At 42.7% G+C, this 24761-nt stretch overlaps 1 protein-coding gene across 2 annotated transcripts; it reads right to left on the reverse strand.

Annotated features, from left to right (window-relative positions):
• Positions 1–297: 297 nt before the first annotated feature.
• Positions 298–24761, reverse strand: LOC142094500 (uncharacterized). 2 transcript variants are annotated; one of them, XM_075176734.1, is made up of 8 exons: positions 24655–24761; positions 16873–16987; positions 7394–7480; positions 5979–6033; positions 4751–4829; positions 3112–3178; positions 2881–3029; positions 298–2782 (listed from the first exon to the last, which is right to left on the reverse strand). In XM_075176734.1, exons 2-8 carry the CDS (start codon positions 16984–16986, stop codon positions 931–933), a joined length of 2403 nt encoding a protein of 800 aa, XP_075032835.1. In that variant the 5' UTR covers position 16987; positions 24655–24761; the 3' UTR covers positions 298–930. The 2 variants fall into 2 exon arrangements, with proteins under 2 accessions (XP_075032835.1, XP_075032834.1); XM_075176733.1 differs by having other exon boundaries at positions 16873–17021.

A 24761-nucleotide genomic window follows, 5' to 3' on the forward strand; every position in this document is an offset into this window, starting at 1 on the left:
ATAAACAGTGAGAACAATGAGGAAAGGAGAGAGAGAAAGCTATCTGACATCGTAGTTAACAGGGAAAGCCCATCCGTTACACTGCCTTATGAAACATATTGCCTTCACCTATCACCCTTGCTTGCCCAAACACCTCCTTCCAACTAAAACAACCTTTCTGCAACCAGAGACCATTTCATTTGGCAGTATAACACACAATGATTATTTAGTATATTTAAAATTTGAGGCAGGATCCATATATTTCATCAGAGGACCATTTTCTACCTGACTTTATCATAAATGAGATGAAGTGGCAGTAAAGATAAGGTAGGAGTGATATTGTAGAAATTTATTTTGTATTATAGGTTTTCATAAATTTATTGTCAGTCTGCAAAAATTAAGTAAAATCTTCAGTCATCAGTTAGAAATAAGAACGGTAAAATATAATTTCATGCTGGCACTAATAAATTATGTGTGTGGCTATGGACATGTTCAAGTCCTTCTCTTATTTGCTTCTTTTAAAGTGTTTATCTGATTTGATTGAACCTTTTCTGGTCATCCTGCTTCTCACATATAGTAAATGAGGAAGCACCCATAGTTACATGAATCAAAGAGCCAGCTTGTTAGTATTTATGCATGTTGTGAGCACACTGCAAACTGTGCTTTGCCCTTCAACAGAACTCTATTACATTGTGGCCAATAGAGCTGAGAGATGTGGCTAAAGCCAGCTCTCCTAGGCTCGGAAATGGGAGAACCCATCTATTTGCTGGGGAGCAAGACTGATTAAGAAGAGGTTGTCCATAGTAGAAATTTCTCTTAATACACTTTGAGAAATTTTGGTTACAATTTTAGGACTGTGACTATTTTCCAAGATGCAAGGGAGGGATTTCTCATTCTGATTTCAAGCTCATGTGATTGTGAATTAGGAGGGGCCCAGGTTACCTTCGGTTGTCATATTGAAGAGCTTGTACTGACTGACCTAGTAGAAGAGAAATCAGAGCAGTTTGTGTAAAAATAGCAAAAAAAGCAACAAAAAGTGTGGGGAGAAAACATCTTCAAAAAATGCCACCAAGTCTTTTGTTCTGTGCTTATGTTACTTTGTAGCATTTTCTCATTTTCTGTGGATTTTGCCCTATTTTCATTTTCTTTCTCCTCATATTCTTCTTCGTCAGTCTCTTTTACCCAATTCATTTCTGACCGTCCTTTCTCTATGATCTGTTTTTCATTCTCTGCCGATTTGGATGCTTCTATCTCTTTCTCATTTCTTAAGCTTGTGGGCTGTTCCATCACTGTCTTAGTTTCTGAGCCTCCAGCCTCTTCCTTTCCATTCTCACTTCCTGTCTGTACATCGTCATTTACACTGTGCTCGTTTTCTCCATCTACGCCCTCATTTTCCAGATTCTTACGTCCAGAGACTGTGTTCTGTTTTCTCCCATTTGCACTATTTTCAATCTTTTCCTTCTCATCTCTGTAATCTGATGTACTTTGTTGTGCTGTATTTCCAGTGTCAAAGGCTTCACCAGTCTCCAGGATATTCATTTTAAGTGCTGTATTGCTAGTGTCAGAGGCTTCACCAGTCTCCAGGATATTACTTTGATGTGCTGTATTGCTAGTGTCAGAGGCTTCACTAGTCTCCAGGATATTACTTTGATGTGCTGTATTGCTAGTGTCAGAGGCTTCACTAGTCTCCGGGATATTACTTTGATGTGCTGTACTTCTGGTGTCAGAGGCTTTACTAGTCTCCAGGATATTACTTTGAAGTGCTGTATTGCTAGTGTCAGAGGCTTCACTAGTCTCCGGGATATTACTTTGATGTGCTGTATTGCTAGTGTCAGAGGCTTTACTAGTCTCCAGGATATTACTTTGAAGTGCTGTATTGCTAGTGTCAGAGGCTTCACCAGTCTCCAGGATATTACTTTGATGTGCTGTATTGCTAGTGTCAGAGGCTTCACTAGTCTCCGGGATATTACTTTGATGTGCTGTACTTCTGGTGTCAGAGGCTTTACTAGTCTCCAGGATATTACTTTGAAGTGCTGTATTGCTAGTGTTAGAGGCTTCACTAGTCTCCGGGATATTACTTTGATGTGCTGTACTTCTGGTGTCAGAGGCTTCACCAGTCTCCGGGATATTACTTTGAAGTGCTGTACTTCTGGTGTCAGAGGCTTCACCAGTCTCCGGGATATTACTTTGAAGTGCTGTATTTCCAGTGTCAGAGGCTTCACCAGTCTCCATGATATTACTTTGAAGTGCTGTATTGCTAGTGTCAGAGGCTTCACTAGTCTCCGGGATATTACTTTGAAGTATTGTATTTCCAGTGTGAGAGGCTTCACCAGTCTCCAGGATATTACTTTGATGTGCTGTGTTTCCGGTGTTATTGACTTCACCAGTCTCCAGGACATTAACTCTTTCTCCTTCAAGCTTGCTCTCACAGTTGCCCACATCACTATTCTTATCATGTTTATTATCATCTTCCTTATCATCATGATTCCCTTCACTTTCATTCTCGTTTATCTCCTTTTCCTCAACAGATATGTAATCTCTCAGTTTCTCCACAGGTCCCCACATAAAACTGTCTTGTGGTTCGTAATTTACCCAGGCAAAGTGCACCAGATTCCTGCGTTCTCTCTTGTCCTTCACAGTGAATATGAAGTAGTCTAATGCGCTTTTTTTTACATTTTGTAATTGCCTTTCACACATAGTCTCCTCCAGGAAAAACCTGACAAGTGGGGCCTGGAATTGTTCATAACCCAGCTCCCCCAAACACTTCAGTATCCGTGTGATCCGCAGGTTGTTGTGGCTGCGACTGTGGAAAAGACAGAGAAGATGTAGGTTAGAAATGTGTTGGATGTTTATACTTCTGTACCTACGACTCCCATGATAGCTTAAAAACTTGTCACTCACTTATTCAGGTTGTTAAATCTTTCCCACCAATTTCCCGCCCGAGTCACTTCTCCAGTCTCCTGGTCCAGGAGTTTGATGCCGTAAAATCCCAACATAAGTTTGTAAGACTCAAGGAACCTTCTCATGACATCTTTATCAACCTTCATAAGCTAGAAAAGGTGCAGACATTATATAGCTATCAGGTGCTTAACATAATAGAGCCAAACAATGATTGTTCGTAAACTCCAGTACCTGAATCTCCTTCTGTTTCAGAGGGGTGGCACGCGGGTTTACACCATGCTCCTGTAGTGGAAATAGCCTGTAAAAAAATGTTTATATCACTAACTAGTTATTATAAAAGAATAAAAATCTATAAAGAATCAAAAAGGATGTATTAATTAGGGCTCTAGACACTCCCGAATCCAATTTTCTCCTAGCTGGTAGACAATCTATAGGTGAACCTCCCATAATAACACAGGCTCTAAAGATTTGGCGGACTTCACTTAAAATTGTAAGTAACTCCAACTTGGGGAGTTACTCCGGGGGAGAGGATGAATCTTTGGCAACTTTAGGAGTTATAATACTATTTATAGGCAGCTTTACATGATTATAGCTGCTTATTTTCAACAGCATTATTAACAAATCCTCATCTCCGGATAGCTACCTTTATATGAATTATTTAGGGCAGGATTAAGCATAATAGATACCTTGATAAGAAGGGTGACTTTAATGTTATGGATGAGATCCTGATAACAGCATATAGTATGGCATATCGTGGAATACAGCCGCTTCGATAATAGCCATCTTCACTTTTAACAAGTACTGTTGATATACCCCCAACTAACGATAGCTATACTCAGAGAACTTATATAAGGCAGAACTAAGCTTTATAGAACATATTATATGCTCTTTAAAACGAGATTGAGCCATTCTGTGAAACTGAATAATTATAAATTTCCCAACAAGGACCTAACAATTATAATGGTCCTGTATGCACCTGCAGACCATTAACAGGTGCTTATACAGCAAGTGGTTTTGGATTTTTCTTTATCATGAGGAATTATATATTGGTTGACTATAGTTAACCACATCATAACACAGTGAGGTTTGGCGATTATACTGCCATTTTAATTATTTGTTTATTTTTTGTAATTGTCCATATATTTTCTCTTTTATGTTTTTATTTCGCAACTAGTGGAACAGGTATCATTTAGGGACTTCACTACTATTGTAAATGAAGAAATAAAATGTATATTTGAATTCAATCATGAATCGTTTGAGTGCCCCTAAGAAACATGATTTTCTTCTGTCTGTCTTCCAATTTGTATCTAATAGTAACACATGTGTAGGGTGCACCAATTCAGTCACAAGATAATTATACTTATGGGTGATATTAGACTGAGCATATGATTCCCTGGTGCGTTGGTAATTACATTTTTTGAATGTTTCAATATATACCTCATGCCATTGGACATTAATTAAATGGATTTATTTTTTTTATTACATTTAATACATTTTCCATTATATACACTTTATATTAGTCAAAGTGCATTGTTTGTGTATCCATCCTATAGTTGATCAGATAATCGTAATGTTCACAGCAATATTTCAGGAGATGAGTGTAATAGACCTGTCCACTTGTGTGATTACGTTAGTAGGGACAGGGCTACATTTCCTAAGGGCAGCGCCATGATGGAAAGGAATGGATGCATGCAGCAAGCCACAGACTTACATAGTGGAAGGAGCAGAGTCCACCAACAGCACAGGGTAGTGATGTGAGGCTGCTGTTACACTAATGCTGCAAGATTGCGGTGTCAAACAAATTTTATTTATATCACAAACTGCCTCCTCTCCCATACCTGAATTATATTTACAAAACTTGTTTACTCACCACTGGATAAAGGAGTGATTGGACTCCAATTGATCATACTCATCTTTCCAGTACTGAAGCAGCACTTCTATTTTAACTCCTGCATCAAAGATAATTGGTCACAATTTTTGCCATAATCACAATGCTCAAAAGAACACAGAGGAATCAGTTGATGCCTCCAATTTCAATATATCCCTAGTACTGCACAGCAGTGGAAATACTACAATGTGTGTTTGAATGTTTTAATTGGTGGAAGTTCCCAACAGTGTTATATCCTTTTCCAGGAAAATGCTGTGTGATCCCCCTCAAAGCAGGGAATCACCTCAAATGCACATCATCTATTTCATGATTTAATGTAAACAATCTCATCATCCATAAACAAAATCTTATTTTTGCATGTAATTGTATAAGCATAAATTGCAGATCTACGTAGCTGATGCCGTTGGAGAGTGCAAAATTTTGTCCCCTTCCCCCACATACTGCCATCTTGTCCCACAAAGAGAAACAAGGAGAATGAATTAAATGGGAAATCAAAACAGCAACAGTCAGAATCGTGCAGAGCATACACCAGCTGATGGAAAACACAGCATGAAAAAACAGGCAACAAAGAGATAATGGAACAGTGCAAGTTGGTAAGACCAAAACGGGTGAGGATAGAGAGTTCTGAGCGTCAGCAAGACGACTCCAGGGACTGGCAGGTCTAAAGAACTAGTTACTTGGAAACCTAATTTGACCATTAATACACATTGTTTAAGAAAATGTTTTTAGTTTCAAGCATAGTGTCTATATCCTTATTTGTGTTGAGAGAATTAATGTGTTGTTCCAAATGTTTGTTATCCAAACCATTTTTCCTGCTCGTCATTGAGTTATTTGAGTAATCAGAGTGGCCCTCACAAGTGTCTTTGCATATTAGTCAGAATTAGCAAGCAAACCCCATTTGTTGAACAGAGGCTCAAAAATGGAAAAGTGTGGTTTATTTAAAAGGGAAACTTATGACAAGTAATGGTAAGCCTGCTCATTTTGACAAGGTGCATGCAACTAAGCAGAGAGCCCTAACCATGTGTGTGAAATGTTATAGTGTATAATGAAGTGTGCATGTAGTAGTGTATAGTTGAAGTAGCGTAGAAATACCACCATGCAGCAGAAAGTGGTGGAATGCCCCCAAGCAGGATATGTGCGTACATGGGAAGATGCAAGAAACATGGTGAAGTTGGACAAAGCTATAAATTTTCATTCTATCTATACTGACCATTTGGCTCAAACTGTATCTTGTTCTGGTAGAATTCCAGGTTTGGCATGTAATCCTACAGAGAAAAGACATCAAGAGACTAAACAAAAAGGATGTATGAACCTTGTTTCACAGAAAAGTGCATTTGACATAGTCTTTCAGCATCAGTTTGGCATGAGTCTAACATGACTAGTCTATGCTGTTGTTGAGCTTTAGATGCTTAGATTACTCGGAAACATATTGGCCTACCCACTCACTTCAGACAGTGTTTTCTAAGTTTAAATACTCTATGTTGCTGTTAAGGGGCATATTCATTTAGGAACGGAGCACAAAGGTAATCTATGGCACCGCAATAACGATGATTTTTATGGGGTGCGAAGGAAAATCTGCGTTATTGCGGTACCATATTACCTTCGGTAATGCGCACTCTGCGCGTTGCCGCGATCACGGAACCTAATTGAATATGCAATAAAGCTCTGATTGACTGTTTAGACCCTGCTCACTTTATCTACTGCATATCTGTGTATGCACATTTTTGATGAACAAATGCAATAGGTTCTCACTATTTGCTGCACAACCCCTCCCAACCCTTGATAAACAAATAGAATAATCCCCTCCCTATCCTGTCTCCTCTGCACAAAAACCATACCTCCCAACAGATATTGGTGGGACAGTCCTGATTAGCACACCTTGGAAGGGAGGGGCTTATGTGGAAGTGGGTGGAATTTCATTCAAATATGTGCGTTTCTGGGCAGATCAGGGCAGGGCCTATTTTGTTCTGATATTGCATGTCTAAATGTTGAAAGGTAGGAGAAAGCACATAAATAGCTCAACGTACTTTGTACAGTAGATATATAGTATTGGGCTAAATGCTATATTAAGTTTGTTGTAGGTGCAAAAGTAGGGGGAAAGGAATGGAGCTTGTGTAAGTCTGTGTATTTGAAGAAATAGAATTCCCATAAGAAATGCAGTTAAGATTGCATTTAAAGTACACCCATCACCCACAAGCAGTGGAGGCATCCAGTTTGTGGGCTGAACCTGTGTGCAACTTGCTATGAACCAGTTATATCATTGAGACACTGCCTGATTAATATTCAGAAATGTCAACCAAACATTTAGACATGCAAAATCGGGACAAAACAAGCTCCACCTGTGATCTGCTGAAACCACAACTTGGGCACAACTATTTTTGGATGAACCTCCACCCAGTTTCAAATAAGCTCCACTCTTTTTCATATAAGCCCCACCCCTTTCTAATTATGCAAATTGTGGCATTTGGGAGGTATGCTTATTTTCATGTGAACTGAGAAGCTACATTCTCATGAATATTAGTTCTGCCTACAAAATGTCCACTGTGAGTAGAAGATGGCCAGCAAACAATGAGTAGAGAAAGCAGGTAATGAGTTGAGAGAGTAGGAAACATTGGAGAGACTTACCATGTCCTTTGCATAACACATATCTTTATTTCCGTAACCATGTCTGTAATTCTGCATGTCCCTCGCTGCTCTGTTCCATGATTTATTCTACAAGAATTAGAGAAATCAATAAGTTCCTTATGTGAAATATGTTCAATACACATGTTGGGACTGATGTATCAAAGGGCACCTTATACATAGAAGGGTTACCATTGACGATAACACTGCTGTCGCCTGCATAACCTCCACCATCAGTTAGCAGAGGGAAGCCTATCTAATAGGTATCACTATTTAACAAGTATTGTGGCAGGATCACTATCACAGATTAATGAAGTGTTTTGTTTTTTGTTGTTGTTTTTTTAATATTATCCAGTTTATTTTCTTGCATTAGTGGAACACAAAGTCCAAATCTGCAAGCTGGCTCATGCATGTGCATGCCCACAGAGTCTGGCCTGGTGAAACACTAAATTATCCCTTACCACTCAGAGCCTGAGTGCAGCTCAGCTACCCTAGCAATATATGTATTCTAAAACAAAATCCTATGTATCACTGGAGTAAGGAGCCTATTGATAAATAGACCCGTTACCCTGCAGTAACCTCCACAACCATGCTGGCCACCTGAGATATATATATATATATATATATATATATATATATATATATATATATATATATATATATTTATTGTAACAAAGGGAGGCATTTATCTGACAAGAGGCAGAGAAAGTATACAAACAGAATAAAACATTGGCACAGTTATGCATTTAGGTTGAGGTTAAACCAGGTAAAAACGTATGTGTAGTTTAAAGTTTGCTAACTTACATAATTTTCTCTCAGCAAACAGACAGGGTGTGTTTGATTAGTCCAAACAGAGGCAGTGATGGGCGTTTCCTTATAAAGAGAAGGTGGGTGTGTCACCTGCCCATCAAGCTAAGGCTGGGGGAGGAGTATCATGTATAAAAGCTTGACTGTGTTACTTGTTGAGGGAGATCAACGCTGGGGAAGCTGGCTGATCTTGAGAGAGAGCTGAGCTATGTCTAGCTAGCGTTTAGGGTCTCCAAGTATTGCTGTGAAATCTGTACGGTGTCAAAACATTTACCATCCTGACAATAAAACTACATAAAAAGGAAGAAGTTGTTCGCGTGTGCTTCTGCAGTAGCGGGCTCTTGCCACAAGTGGTGTCAGGAGTGGGATACTCCGGGAAGCAAGTTTCCGCTACCCAACCCGTGCAGACGTCAACATGGAGGAAGTACTGAGAACCCCTGTGAATGTGGCCGCTGCGCAGCAACAGCAGCAAGCTCAGATGCTACGAGTTGTCGAAACACAGGTGGAAAACACAAGGCTCTTAAGACAAGAGTTAAGCCAGGTGAGACATGACAGAAATGAACCACTTGGTCCTGTTCTCCAGAAAATGTCGCCAGGTGATGACATAGACGCATATCTGGTGTCCTTTGAGAGACTTGTAAAAAGGGCAAAATGGCCTCCTAAAGATTGGGCTGAGAGGCTGGCGCCATATCTGACTGGTGAAGCTCAGCGAGCGTATATGGATCTAGATGAGGAACGGGCTTCTGATTATTTGTGCCTAAAGTCTGAGATATTGGCTCGCATTGGAGTTTCCGGGCCAGGCCGAGCCCAGCGCTATTACCAATGGCGCTATGATAAAGAAAAACCGGTCAGAACTCAAGTGGCTGAGCTTTCTAAAATGTTAAAGAAATGGCTGCAGCCTGAGGAGAATTCGCCTTCTTGGGTTATTGAAGTTCTGGCGATAGATCACTGCATCCGGGGGCTGAACCGCGATTTGCAAAGGTGGGTTCTGCAATCAGACCCACAAACTTATGAAGAGCTTGCCACCATGGTAGAAAGGTTTTGTGCACTACAACAAATGACTAAAGAACCTGCATTTGTGCCAAAGCCGCTGCCACGCCAAAAGCCAGGTTTGACAATCCTTGCTACAGGGCCCAATGGCAAAACTGCTACGGACAGAGGGCCAGGTGCAAAGCTGTCTAATCTGAAGTGTTTTGAATGTGGTGTGCCAGGCCACTTTAAGGCAGAGTGTCCTAAACTACCGGAACCCATGGACTGTTCCGTGGCACATATTGGGCCTGCTTTTCCAAGCTGTTTTACCATGAGTCCCACATCAGGAAGTCCTTGTTTGTTCTGGGTGACTGTGCTAATCAACCAAAACCTTGTTCTGGCCTTGGTTGACTCGGGGAGTGAACTCTCATTGGTTTCCAGCTCTGCCTTATCCGAAACCATAACTTCTCGGTTGCCCAAGGTGAAGGTTCTTTGCGTACATGGCACGATAGAGGAGTATGAAAGAACAATACTACCAGTCACACTCAAAGACAAAACTGTTATGGTGGTAGCTGCCATAGCACCTAAACTCCCATATCCACTCATTTTGGGGCAAGACTTCCCACTGTTTAATGATGTGCTCGGTGAGCGGATCCGGCCGGACATGCCGGCAACTGATGCAACGGTCGGAAGCCCAGTCTTAAAGGAGCCGCCTAAGAATCCACAACATCTGGACATCGATCTTTGGGAACCGCCAAACCGGAATGCCATCCTGGGAGTCACAGCAGGCGTTCCACAAAAGCATCCACCTGCGGGGAAACATGGACAGTCCAAACTAGCATTGGTCGGTGATGTCGCAGATGAGCCCACCCCGCCTATCAGTGAGGATACGGACTGGTCCGCAATACCAATTTTGTTTGCTCTGCAGGACTTTGCTCGAGACCAACTTAATGATGCCACTTTGGAACATGCATGCCTTTAAAAGTGTGACTGAAGTAAATGGGGTAGCGAAAGCTGCCCAGCCTGCAGAAGGTATACCATATTTTATTGTTAAAAATAATTTCCTGTATAGAGTTGTTAAGGTGCAGGGGGAAAAAGTAGAACAATTAATGGTTCCTCAGGTCCATGTAACACTAGTGTTAAAAGCAGCACACACACATGTCTGTGGGGGACACCTAGGGGAGGATAAAACACGGGAACGAGTTCTGCTTAGGTTTTACTGGCCTGGGGTACACATGGCAGTGAAAAAGTATTGCCGGTCCTGTCCCATTTGTCAGAGAACCTGTCCCAAACCCATGTACAGGGCACCTCTCATTCCAATACCAATAGTACAAGTTCCCTTTGAACGGATAGCTATGGACCTTGTGGGGCCACTGGAAAAATCCGCACGTGGGCACCAATATATACTAGTGGTGCTTGACTATGCAACCAGGTATCCAGAGGCAGTTCCCCTACGAAACATAAAGTCCAGCACCATAGCTAAGGAACTTGTATTGATGTTTACACGTTTGGGAATACCCAAAGAAATTCTCACAGATCAGGGTACTCCATTCATGTCTAAACTGATGAAGGACATGTGCCAGTTGCTAGAGGTTACGGCGCTTCACACTTCTGTATACCATCCACAAACAGATGGCTTGGTGGAACGCTTTAAATGCACATTAAAGCACATGCTCAGGAAAGCAGTGGCTCAAGAAAAAAAAGATTGGGACACTCTTATTCCCTATTTGATGTTTGCCATCCGTGAGGTACCTCAAGCTTCAACAGGGTTTAGTCCCTTTGAGTTATTGTTTGGGAGACAGCCCAGGGGTATCTTGGATATGTTAAAAGAAGGGTGGGAGCAGCAAGGTCCCAGGGAGCCAAATCTGGTACAATTTGTGTCACAAATGTATGAGAGGCTAGGAAAGATAGGGCCCATTGTGCAGCAACATGTAAATGAGGCTCAAGAACGACAGAGAAAAAGTTATGATAAAAATGCTGTTGTTCGATCTTTCAAGCCTGGGGACAAGGTCCTAGTCCTCGTTCCCACCCAGGAAAGCAAACTTTTCGCTCATTGGCAGGGTCCATATGAAGTTCTAGAGGCTGTCGGTCCTGTCAATCACAGAGTCCGCCAGTTAGGTAGGAGAAGGGAGGAGCAAATATACCATGTTAACCTCCTTAAACCTTGGCATGATGAGGAAACCTCTCCTCAGGTAGTGAGTACTGCCATTGAAAAGTCTGAAGTGCCCATAGAGCCAGCTTTGTCCATTCAGCAGAGACAACAGACTGAAGAAATGATTCGCCGGAACAGGGATGTCTTCTCTTCCATTCCTGGGCGCACTACCTTAATCGAACACGACATTGTCACTGCGCCAGGAGTCATTGTAAAGCAGAAGCCTTATCGTATTCCAGAAGCCAGACGGGTGGACGTGAGGAAGGAGGTCGAGAAGATGCTCCAGTTAGATGTAATTGAAGAGTCCAGTAGTGAATGGAATAGTCCCATTGTGCTTGTCCCGAAACCCAATGGGACAATTAGGTTCTGCAATGACTTTAGGCGCCTAAACAGTATGTCACAGTTTGATGCCTATCCGATGCCACGTGTGGATGAACTAGTGGAAAATCTTGCTGGTAGCAATTATTTAACAGCCCTTGATCTAACAAAGGGTTATTGGCAAGTTCCCCTGACTTCCACGGCCAAACCAAAGACTGCATTTTCCACCCCTGATGGTCTATATCAATATAAAGTCCTACCCTTTGGGTTGCATGGGGCACCTGCCACCTTCCAAAGGGCCATGAATAAATTGCTACGACCTCACATAGCCATGAGAGAAGCCAAATATTTGGGGTATGTTGTTGGTCGAGGGCGTGTGAAACCCCAGCTAGACAAAGTGGAGGCAGTCAAAAATTGGGCAAGACCAGAAAAAAAGTCGCAGTTAAGAACCTTTTTAGGCTTAGTAGTTTACTACAGGCGGTTTGTAAGCCACTTCGCCACTAGAGCTGCTCCACTAACGGACATGTTAAAAAAAGTTGTCCAGATAGATTAACCTGGCCTGATTCTGCAGAAACCGCCTGGTCTGATCTTCGGTTAGCGCTTTGTTCCTCCCCAGTTCTACAAGCACCGGATTTTACCTGGAGGTTCTTCCTCCAAACTGATGCTTCTGGTGTTGGCTTAGGTGCAGTCTTGTCACAGGAGAAGAATGGAGTAGAAAATCCTGTCCTGTACCTAAGTCCAAGGGAACAAAAATATGCCACTGTGGAGCAAGAATGTCTCGCCATAAAATGGGCTACAGAAGCTCTGCGCTATTATCTCCTAGGCAGAGAGTTCACCTTAATAACAGACCATGCACCATTGAGATGGATGCAGAACAACCGGGAGGTAAATGCCAAGGTAACCCGCTGGTTCTTGGCACTGCAACCTTTCAAGTTCTCAGTAGAACATAGACCTGGGATTCTGCACAAGAATGCAGATGCATTGTCGCGAAAATATGCGCTCCTCGCGAAGTCCGCGTCCCCCTACTTGGAGACGCTAGGGGGAGGGATATGTAACAAAGAGAGGCATTTATCTGACAAGAGGCAGAGAAAGTATACAAACAGAATAAAACATTGGCACAGTTATGCACCTAGGTTGAGGTTAAACCAGGTAAAAACGTATGTGTAGTTTAAAGTTTGCTAACTTACATGATTTCCTCTCAGCAAACAGACAGGGTGTGTCTGATTAGTCCAAACAGAGGCAGTGATGGGCGTTTCCTTATAAAGAGAAGGTGGGTGTGTCACCTGCCCATCAAGCTAAGGCTGGGGGAGGAGTATCCTGTATAAAAGCTTGACTGTGTTACTTGTTCAGGGAGATCAACGCTGGGGAAGCTGGCTGATCTTGAGAGAGAGCGGAGCTATGTCTAGCTAGCGTTTAGGGTCTCCAAGTATTGCTGTGAAATCTGTACGGTGTCAAAACATTTACCATCCTGACAATAAAACTACATAAAAAGGAAGAAGTTGTTCGCGTGTGCTTCTGCAGTAGCGGGCTCTTGCCACAATATATATATATATATATAGAGAGAGAGAGAGAGAGAGAGAGAGAGAGAGAGAGAGAGTGTTTGCCCAGAGATGTACAGTGTACTGCAAGTGTTATACAATAAACAGTAGGAATTTTTCATTTTCAATGGTCAGGCAAAACCTAAATCGCGTGTGTGGTATATTTAATAGATTCTGTTTAACACACTGGGTATCTTCATAAGACCATGCTGCACTGATTGCAATGTATTTCACAGGAAAATGTATAGCAAAGTTTCAATTAGCTTAAGAGTTAAAAAAATGACCCATTGTTTAACGGGACTTGTATCATTGAATAATTGTTCACTAGTGATATGGCAGTCACTGATTGTATAGGGAAGCTCGGGATGTTGGACTTGTGTCCAACATCCCAAGCTTTCCTAAACAATTGTTTTCCCTAAACAAACGTGTCCAATTATGTACAACACTGATAAGGCCTAATCACTTTAATACTACCCTCCCCATCATTGTCTGACCACTGTACATGATTATAATACAATACTATTACTGTACACCTTATAGGCAAAAACAGCATCAAATATGACCTAATCACTGGACATGATCATAATGCAATTCTGTTATACTCAGTACACACATAGAACACTACACCTGCCAACATGACCTAATCACTGGGCATGTTTATAAAACAATCTAATTACACTCTATACAGACATAGGACACTTAACCCCCACCATGACCTGACCATTGGATATTTTGATATATAATACAATTCTATTAGAGTCTATACCAGCGGTTCCCAAACTGTGCGCCACGGCTCCCAGGGGTGTCGCGGCGCCGTCACAGCGGTGCCGCGATCGCCCTAGCAAGAAAAAGAAGAGAAAAAAAAACAACTTACCAATCATCCAGCGCCGGATCCTCCTCACATCCGTCAGCCTCAGTGAGGAGCAGCAGCAGAGAGGACTTCAGGAAAGAAGGTAAGTAAAGGAGAGTGAAGGGGGGCACAGAGAGACATGCTGAAGGGGGCACACAGAGACACGCTGAACTGGGCAGAGAGAGACACGCTGAAGGGGGACAGAGACACGCTGAAGGGGGACAGAGAGACACGCTGAAGGGGGCAGAGAGACTGAAGGGGGCAGAGAGAGACGCTGAAGGGGGACAGAGAGAGACGCTGAAGGGGCAGAGAGACACGCTGAAGGGGGACAGAGACACACTGAAGGGGGCATGGAGACGCTGAAGGGGGCAGAGAGACGGTGAAGGGGGACAGAGAGAGACGCTGAAGGGGGACAGAGAGAGACGCTGAAGGGGCAGAGAGAGACGCTGAAGGGGGACAGAGAGACGCTGAAGGGGGGGACAGAGAGAGACGCTGAATGGGGGACGACAGAGAGAGAGACGCTGAAGGGGGGGGACAGCGAGATGCTGAAGGATGGGGACAGAGAGATGCTGAAGGATGGGGACAGAGAGACGCTGAAGGGGGACATCGAGAGATGGCGAAGAAGGGGGACAGAGAGAGACGCTGAAGGGGCAGAGAGACACCCTGAAGGGGGACAGAGAGACACCCTGAAGGGGGACAGAGACACGCTGAAGGGGCAGAGAGACACGCTGAAGGGGGACAGACTGACACGCTGAAGGGGGACAGAGACACACTGAAGGGGGCATGGAGATGCTGAAGGGGGCAGAGAGAGACGCTGAAGGGGGACAGAGAGAGACGCTGAAGGGGCAGAGAGAGACGCTAAAGGGGGCAAAGAGACACGCTGAAGGGGGACAGAGAGACACGCTGAAGCGGGGGACAGAGAGACGCTGAAGGGGACGACAGAGAGAGACGCTGAATGGGGGACGACAGAGAGAGACGCTGAATGGGGGACGACAGAGAGAGAGACGCTGAAGGGGGGGGACAGAGAGACGCTGAAGGAGGGGGACAGAGAGATGCTGAAGGAGGGGGACAGAGAGAGACGCTGAAGGGGGACAGAGAGAGATGGCGAAGAAGGGGACACAGTGTGAGATGGCGAAGAGGGGGACAGAGTAATATGGTGAAGGGGCGCAGTGATATGATGAAGGGGCCTAAATACATCTTACGTCATTTTGACCCAACTACTTAAAAAACGGGACTACCCGGTAATTATTTTGGCTTAGGGGTGCCTTGGAAAGATTATGGTGACCCTAAGGGTGCCTCGAACTGAGAAAGTTTGGGAACCACTGGTCTATACAGATATAGTATACTACATGCCCCAACATGACCTGATCACTGGACATTGTCTTAATTATTATTATATACTTATAAGGCGCCACAAGGTTTCCGCAGCGCCGAACACAGTACATAATTTCGGATAGAAAATAAACAACAAAATACCTGGCGCAATGAAAATAGATCTCCAATCGCCACCTAAAATATTTTCTTGATAGAGAACCAGCCAAATCACACCCGCTGCTGAAAGACCCGTGGAGTCTCAAATGTCAAACACAAAAATTCCATAAAACAGCGCTGAGTGTGATTCGGAAATGTCTCATCAATACCATACAACATGGATAAATAATTAAAATAACAATTTATTTGACATGTGCATAACAATTAACACATTAACTCATAAATGACCAGCTGATCACATAATAAAGCTATAACAAATACTCTGAAATGCCGGCATTAAGTATAGTCTCACAGGGAGTAAATAGATGATTAATGGCCAATAAGTGACTCCAAGAGACTCTAAGATGGTAATGTCTCGGATGCTCAAAAATGAGCTGATGATAGTAGAACACTAGCTTTGTGAATCTGTGAGGCAGGTGTGTCTGCTAGAGCAAATGAACTCATAAATGTATTCGATCCACAGGATGTTTCAATAAGCCAAATATTTTCAGTCATACAGACAAGTTGTAATAGTCTCCAGGATATATACTGATGATACTCTTGTGTCAAAATAATGATACAGTGTATCCGATGTTATATACACAAGTGGAAGATAACAATCAAGTCTCTAATCATTCAAACCCAATAATAGGTCTCCAAGATGTAATGCATTTCTATTACGCTCTAACAGCACTGTAGGACTTCCTCCACGTGTTCCCCATCCTATCGACCAGATGAGAGGCAGAGCAGACTGAGAGCAAAGAACTTGCACAGCTAATCAGCCAAATATACGTATTGCTGTGAGTTGCAGAAACTAAATTTCCCTGACAAGTATTTTAAAATGAAGCAAAGCACAGCTACGAATATACAGGGTAGGAGAAATATTTTATGGACATTTAAATAAAAATAGTTTCTATTTAGGTTTACTGATCCTTTAAGATGTCACTAAACAAGGCGGATTTAGTGGATGAAGCCTGTTTACCAGTGGTTAGTGCCACTGAACAAACACGCCCCCGGTCTTCTCCAGGAACCCCTGCAAGGAGGTATGGGCTTCACCGCACGGGACTCACAGGTCGTGGTTCTCTAGGTCAGTCACTGGAGAAACAGGTGGGTGAAAGTAGCACTGTGACGTCCCCGCACTCTCCCTGCGGGGACATCGACAAAGACAAAGTCTGGCAGGTGATATAGTGACTGATGTACCCATGTTTCTAAAATTACAACCATGGTAAAGTGGTTGTGGAGATCTCACTACTAGTGTTTTCATTTCTTTGTGCCTATATTCAATTTGAAATGTTGGAGAATGTGATAGTGGCGCCCCATGACTGTATGCCATAGCTCTCAGTCTTGTCATTATTGTGTCTACTCCCTCGGTCCATACCTGGCGATGTACTTTTTTTCTTCTTTTCTCTGGGGGGTTCTCTTCTTCCCATGTAGAGTCATACTCAGAGTCATACTCCTCCTTCCAGGTAGAGTTATAGTTGTTATAAGTCATGCTAGAGGTGTCACGGAAAATAAAGTAGACTGTAACTAAGAGGAAAAAATAAATTTTACAGTATATCACAGAAAAACATTAAAAAAAACTTTTATGTCATAGACATAACATATATTATGTGCATCAGATAATTTCAGGCCATGAGACCCTGCAACTGCAAATAATGAAATAGCGGGCTTTACCCATGCTATTGCTGGTGTTTCATGTTTGAAGCCATTAGTCATCAGAAACCACTAATGCAGACCAAACATGGCACCAGTGGCACACAGAGGGAGTGGCAGCGGATACAAAATTGGGGACCGAGTCTGTGCTGGAGGCCGGCTGTATTTTATTGTTTTTTTTTTTGTCTGTGTATTTTTTTTATATTGGCAAATGTTCCCCCGCCGGTGGAGGGAGGCAGGGGTGTGGTAGCCCAGACTCTGCATATTTGCTGCCAAGATGCCCCTCATTGCAGAACGTGGGCTGCTGACCACTTAGTCTCCAAAGATACAGTAATACTTATTGATCACTCTGCAGGATGTCAGCATCACTGCACATCTACACAGGTAAGTACAGTGGACTGAAGGCATGTGGCTGTGGGAGGCATGATGTGGCTATGAGTGGGCATGATATGCCTGGGCCCCTGGCTGGGGGGTTGGACATGACCTCTTTATTGTGTGACTGTCGCAAGGATGCTCTCTGCATTGTGTGGCATTTACAAGAATGCTTTCTGTATTGCAAGGTGTTCACAAGGATGCCTTCTGTATTGTGTGGCGTTCACAAAGATGCTCTATGTATTGTGTGGTGGTCACAGGGATGTTAAATGCTACTTAGAAGGGCTGGATCAACTACGTCTGCATAGCTTTGTCAAGGACCATTTTTCTGTTGCTTGCAGATTGGTAGAAGAACTTGGGCCTCTTTCTAGTGTTTGCACCCCATGCCAAAAGTTTCCAGTCTTCCCGTTAGTCATTCAGCAACCGCATATCTTCTCTTTGAGCTTATACAGACTGTGTAATAATTGTGTGTTACATTATAATGTAACATATATTATAATGTTCCCCCTCTACTTCAGAATTCTATTCAAACTCCTCACCCTCACTTACAAAGCCTCTCTAACTCCACTGCTCCTTATCTCTCCAATCTCATCTCTATTCATACTCCTTCTAACCCCTTACGGTCTTCCAACGACCACTGCCTCACCGCCCATCTGGTCACCACCTCTCACTTCCGCATTCAAGATATCTCCCGTGCTGCCCCCTTCTCTGGAACAATCTCCCTTGTTCTATCAGGCTTTCCCCCAGCCTGCCTAACTTCAAACGCTCCATCAAAACCCATCTGTTCATGTTAGCCTACCCCCCCCTCCGCCTAAAACTGTCCTCTTACAACCCTCTACTCTATCTTTGTATACTAACCTCTCTATACTTCACCCCTTTCTACTTACTTCCTTTCCTTCAGTGTTCTCGTCCCTCACCCCATCTTGCCACTCTGTGTCTCCTGTCAGTCTCCCCTCACCTTTAGATTGAATGCTTCCTTGAGCAGGGCCCTCTTTCCTCATGTCCTCCTCCGCCTGCTTACCTTTGCCTTTAGCCCTCCGTCTCTTCTCTCCATTATGCCTCCATCTTTCCTTTGCTATAGTCCATCCTCTTCTCTGTCTCTGCCTTGATCCTGTATGTGGTGCCCACTCTACTTGGCACTGGCACAACCATATCTCTCCAACCTTATCTCCACTCATACTCCTTCTTGCCAACTGCAGTCTACCAATGACCGCCTCCTCACCTCCCATCTTGTCACCACCTCTCATTCCCACATTCAAGACTTCTCCCGTGCTGCCCTCTTCTCTGGAACAATCTCCCTTGTTCTATCAGGCTGTCACTTAGCCTGTCAAACTTTAAATGCTCCCTCAAAACGCATCTGTTCAGATTAGCCTATCCTTCCTCCATCTAACCCTGCCCTCCTCTAACCCTCTTCACTATCCTTCTACACTCATTTTACCTCCCCGTCACTCTTCCTCTGCTCCTTCTCACGTTCATCTCTTCCCTTACAGTTCTTGTTCCCTCACCATATCTTCCCTCTCTGTGTCTCCTGTCAGTCTCCCCCTCTCCCTTAGATTGTAAGGGTCCTCTATCCTCATGTCCTCTTCCTCCTGTTTACTTTTGCCCCTGCCCCCCCCCTTTTCTCCTTTTCGTCACTTTACTTCTGCCTCTGTCTCTCCTCTTCTCCCTTGCCATTACATCTCCATCTTTGCCCTGATCCTGTTAGTGGCGCCCACACTAGTGGGTACAGGTTCAACCTCCTTTCTTCACTCCCCACCTCCCTCCCCGCTCTATCTGTGCACTGGTAGTCACTTTTACCTCTGCCTGTGCAGCTGCTCTTTGCTAAGTTTGTAATTTGTTTACTTTTTGCACCTTACTTGTACTTTTTGTACTTATTGCACTTTGTACTGCCTGTATGCTGTGTACTGTTACCCTGTATTGTTGTCCCATGTATGGTATGTATGTTGTTTATGTACGGTGCTGCGGACCCTTTGTGGCACCTCATAAATAAACGATAATAATAATACTGTATGTATTGTATGCTGCGTGATCTGTGTTATGTACTGTGTACACTTATGGCTCAGTTTTACATATTTCCTGCCAATGGTGCACACAGCAATGCAAGGTTTTCTCACACGCTAGGCTAGACTCCAGCCATGTCCCAGTGGTATGACCACAAACCCCTTCGGTGGCACTTTTTGCAGTGGTGTACACACTATTTCTTAAGATTCTCTAGAAGGGACCCTTAGAAGTTGCTGCACCAGAGCCCAAAATTCCTCTTGGTGGTCCTGCATGAACCACATAGTGCTAAATAACATATGTTTGGTTAGGGCATATCTGCTAATATCTGTGTAAAAATATGGTAATAAATAAAATCATGAACAAATATTTTAATGTATGAAAACCAAAGTGAATTAGAGCAATATTGGCTGGCAGCAGTTAGAAGAGTCTTACTGCTTCACAGCCAGTCTACTGAGTATCTGCGCATACGTGACCTGGCTTTGCACCATCACACATGCGCAATGGTGCTGTAAGCCCAGACTTGAGCAAGCAATTGGAAGACAGCAGTGGACAGGAAGCCCTGACTTAGGCAATAGCCTTAAGAGGACTGATGCACTGTTCTTGTGAAATAGGCTTCCCCGTGCTTTGCACGGGGAAGCCTTTACCACAGATACCTGGTCATAGCTACTACCAGCAGATAAACAAGGAGGAGGTTTTCTCCTTGTTAATAAATAGGCCCCCAAATAATTGTTAAAGAAAAGACGCCTGAATCTTAATGCAGATCCCCTTTGTAAAGAAGGTCAGAGAAGAGGACAAGAGGAAGAGAGGAATAGAAGAGGGGAGAAGTTGTCATGTAGAGGCAATTACTCCCTATGGCCTAAGCAATACAAGTAATAATAAAACAACTGTGTTATTGGCTGTGGAAAGATTAGCTCTTGTTTTGCTTTTCTGCAAAACTGTGTATGTGAACAACCCTATGTTAAAGGGCTTATGCCCTCAGATATAGGCTGAAAAAAAAAATATTATGAGTTTCATTTAATCTGTAGTGGAAGTGATCCTAGCTTCCAGTAGACAGAAAAGATGGGTCTCACTAAATCTACAAAGAAGTCTTTGTCATACCCAACAGATTACAATATATACGTGTGTGTGTGTGTATTTATGTATGTATATATATATATATATATATATATATATATATATATATATATAAAAATATAATTACACATGTGATGTCAATATACAATGGGCCTGATTCATTAAGGAAAGTAGAGATGCTCACTAACCCCTGTGTTTTCGTTTGGCTTTGGATAAAGATTAACTTCATGTTTTGGTTTTGGCAAAACCGCCCTTGGGTGTTTTGGTTTTGGATCTGTTTTTTTTTTTTTCTTGAAAAATTGCAAAAATATGCTAAAATAACATAATTTTGCTCTTTTTTTTGTTCCTACATTATTATTAACCTCAATATCACTAATTTCCAGTCAATTTTGACCACCTCACAGGTCACAATATTATTTTCATACACTTTCGGACAAGACTGCAGCGAGCTGGCTGGATGCTAAGCGACAGAGCAACAGCACAAACACACGGTAATTCATAGCACATCTAGGAAATATTACCACACACAGTGGCAGAAAACAAAAGTTGTGCAAGATGGAATTGTTCTTGTGCCCTCCCTCCCACTCACCCTCTAACCCACCCTTATGTAAGATATTAAAAAGGACATGTACAGTTTAACAAACCAAGTACCTCAGCAACAAGCAGTGCCAATTTTGTGGATGAAGTGCTTGGTTTGTTAGGGCCCCCACAAAACAAGCTAACAATGTGCTTAAAGCAGCTAAGCTAACAGTGTTGTCAATGAACTCTAAGACTGCAGCGAGCTGCCTGGTTGATCTGTCGATTAGTAACGACACAAACACATAGCAGTTCATAGCACATTTAGGAAACATTGCCACGCAGCAGTGGCAGAAGAGAAAAGTGGTGCAAGATGGAATTGTCCTTCAGAACTCCCACCCACTCTTATGTTGGATTGACATAATGTGATTGATGGGCAGCAGAGTAGACGAGGTTATAAAGTCGACAATATAATGACATCAACAGTATTATTAGGGCATCAATTGCAATGTAGACAGTGTTTATTAGGTTGACAATTCAAATGTAGACAGTATTATCCTTAACTCTAACCCTGTCCCTATCCCTAGACCTGTCCCTAACCATATCCCTAGCCCTATAATAATACGGTCCACATTTGAATAGTCTACCTAATCATACAGTGCACCATGCGAATTGGGACCTAATAATACTGTTGAAACCTGAATTGTCGACTGCCTTACTGTTTTCTTCTAGCTCGGCTTTTACACGTAAAAGTATTTGGACCCCACTTTTTGAGTCAGAATGACAAGGTCTTGTATCGTCATGACTTACAAGAATATGGCTCACTGACAGTTATAGAACTAGCACTCCTAGGGAAGGCCTGATTCTTTCCTTGCCACTGCGTGTGTAGAATGGCATGTTGGCAATTTTATTTTTTCCAGCACTTAATTTTGTCTGGATTACAGGTGTTTTTTTGCTTTACCAAGGTAAAATGTGCTGTTTTACATTTAGAGGGATTTGTATAATCACGACTGACACTGGAGAGTGACAAGAACAATGTGACTGAAGACTGGAGAATGACAGGAAAACTGCCACCTCTCCTGTTTCTGGGTGAGCTATGGCACAGTACAATGTCACTGGAGACTTTTAATTACACTGCCAGCCCTATAATGTGTCTTTCAGCACTGAAAACTGCCAACTTTCCTGTTTCTGGGTGAGCTATGGCACAGTAAAATGTCACTGGAGACTTTTAAAAACACTGCCAGCACTATTATTAAAATTTTGCTTTCAGCACTGAACATTGCCACCTCTCCTGTTTCTGGGTGAGCTGTGGCACAATACAATGTCACTGGAGACTGCCAAGAGCGCTGCCACCCCTCCTCTTTCATTAATGACACTGCCCAACTGCACTGGAGACTGCCAACTACCCTGCTACCCCTTCTGTGTCTCTCTGTGAAATGGTGCTGGTTCTCCGTGGAGGGCGGTAGTTATAGAATCCAAAACTTGCAAGATCCGACAACGCAGCGATGACATTTTGCCTCGTTTTCACTTCCGAGGGTGTGCGAAAGTACTCGGATCCGCAAAGTTCGGGTGGACTCGATTCTTCGGTTGGGGAAATTGGTTTGCTTATGCATATTTTCTAGTCATGCCCCAGAATCCAGCCATTATGGGTTGAAATTTTCCATCTAATCTCACAAGTTTCCAAAATTGACATCTCTCATTCTCCAGCTATGGCCCTACTACATCTATATCCTCAGCATCTCCAGCGCCATAACCATTATGTCATTGGACATATACTTATTGCCCCCAGAGCTGCTATAGCTATCCACAGTGGTCTGTCAGCAGGGAGGTAGGGGCCATATGCTGCTGGATTAGGCTGCTCATCCCCTACCTTGAAAAATGGGAGGTAGAGGGATTAACCCAGAGCTTCTTCTGTCCGAATCAGCACAAACTATCCCTGGAAAATGTTGCCAATTGAACATACTTAACAAAGGGTGAATCGTCCAGTGAATGAACATTACCAGTGATTGAACATTTTCAATTTTAATGCATTCCAATTAGATTTAATATACCATTTATGTAAATTGATTTGTTACCTTTGTTTTATTAAAGTAATTCACATTATTTATGCACTGGACTTGTGTGCTCATTTGCTGGCTTTGGGCATTCATTCACTGGCACTTTCCATCTCTCATGTTTTTTGGTTGTACAATCCTAACTGTTATTTCAATCTTTAAACCCAAAAAATATTTTCAAAGTAGACATAGCAATGACAATGGTACACGTCTAAAATATTTTTTTATGTTGTATCTTACAAAAACACCATCCTCTTAAACAAGAGAATTTCCTTAAACGTCCATTCACTGGACGATTCACCCTACTTTGGTTAAAAAATCATCTTCATTTAGGTTTTCATAGCGATTTTATATATTTGAATAACTTGACCAGGTGACCAGTAGATAAAAGTGAGGCGTGTTAAGTAGAGAACTCTGCTGTCTGTGTCTGCCACTATGGGGAATACAAGCATGTCCCTGCCTGCTACTACGGTCCCTGATTCTCAGGGTTTATAATTACATTTGAGGGCTTCAGATAATTTAACTCAAGTCTAATACCACTTTCATACTGTCGCCCCGGCAATATCCCGGGTTGTTAACCCGGGATATTGCCGGGGCACAGGGCAGTATAGATAAGAAGAATCCCAGGTCGGGCGGGTTCATACTGCACCTGCCCGACCCGGGTTTTAGAAAAAAAAAAGTGAAAAAAAAGATTTTAATTACTAAAAAATACAAAAGAAGTGTTTACTTAACTTATTTTCAGCCAGCGGTGTCTCCGGTGCGTCGCCGGCTGTCAGGGGGACCTCTGGGTACTAAAATGACGTAATTTCTAGTCCATTAGAAATGACGTCATTTTAGTACCCAGAGGTCCCCCTGACAGCCGGCAACGCACCGGAGACACCGCTGGCTGAAAATAAGTTAAGTAAACATTTCTTATGTATTTTTTATTAATTAAAATCTTTTTTTTTTACTTTTTTTTTACTTCACAATTTTTACAGTATGAATGGTGAGACCCGGGAATTACACTGGTTGCACCATTCATACTGCAGGCTAGCGGGGTCCAACACGGGAATTACCCCTCGCAAAATCCCGGGTCTAAGTTTGTGGTTGGACTATTCATACTGCACCAAGACCCGGTTTTTTCAGCGTGCCTCTGCAAAAACCCGGGTTTTTGGTGCAGTATGAATGGGGTATAAGACAGACTCTGATCCCAGAGTTCCAACTCCATGTTTCTTACTCAGCTGTTCTTGCCAATTATTCCAGGTCTTACAATCAGTGGCAGCTGTTTGTCACAATAATGACATAGCCAACACAGACACTAAGCCAACACAGAGACATATTGTGACATATCATTATGTATCTAACCCGTGTAACTTTTTCCATATAGTTAGAAATATTATACCTTCTGACTGACAACATAGGTTTAAAAACAATGTTATTTCCCTAATGATTGATAGTAAATGATATTACTACATATAGTAAAGATTGTCGTGTACAGATTATGCACTTACCCACTGTTCGGTGACACTAGGGCAATGTTTAAAAGTGAGCAGAGATCCGTCAGTGTGAACTTCTCGCTGTGGCTGTGAGGGAGGTAACTCAAGTAGAAATTTCACTC

The sequence above is a fragment of the Mixophyes fleayi genome, chromosome 6 (genome assembly GCF_038048845.1).
Source record: "Mixophyes fleayi isolate aMixFle1 chromosome 6, aMixFle1.hap1, whole genome shotgun sequence".
NCBI lineage: Eukaryota > Metazoa > Chordata > Amphibia > Anura > Limnodynastidae > Mixophyes > Mixophyes fleayi.

Excerpts from the sequence above, each read along its gene's own strand:
- LOC142094500 (XM_075176734.1), bottom strand. The coding sequence starts at position 16,986 with ATGACTTATAACAACTATAACTCTACCTGGAAGGAGGAGTATGACTCT. Across the intron at positions 4,830-5,978 it reads GATACAGTTTGAGCCAAATG|GAGTTAAAATAGAAGTGCTG; the intron begins GTCAGTATAGAT and ends TCTTTGATGCAG. Across the intron at positions 3,179-4,750 it reads AATCACTCCTTTATCCAGTG|GCTATTTCCACTACAGGAGC; the intron begins GTGAGTAAACAA and ends ATTTTTTTACAG.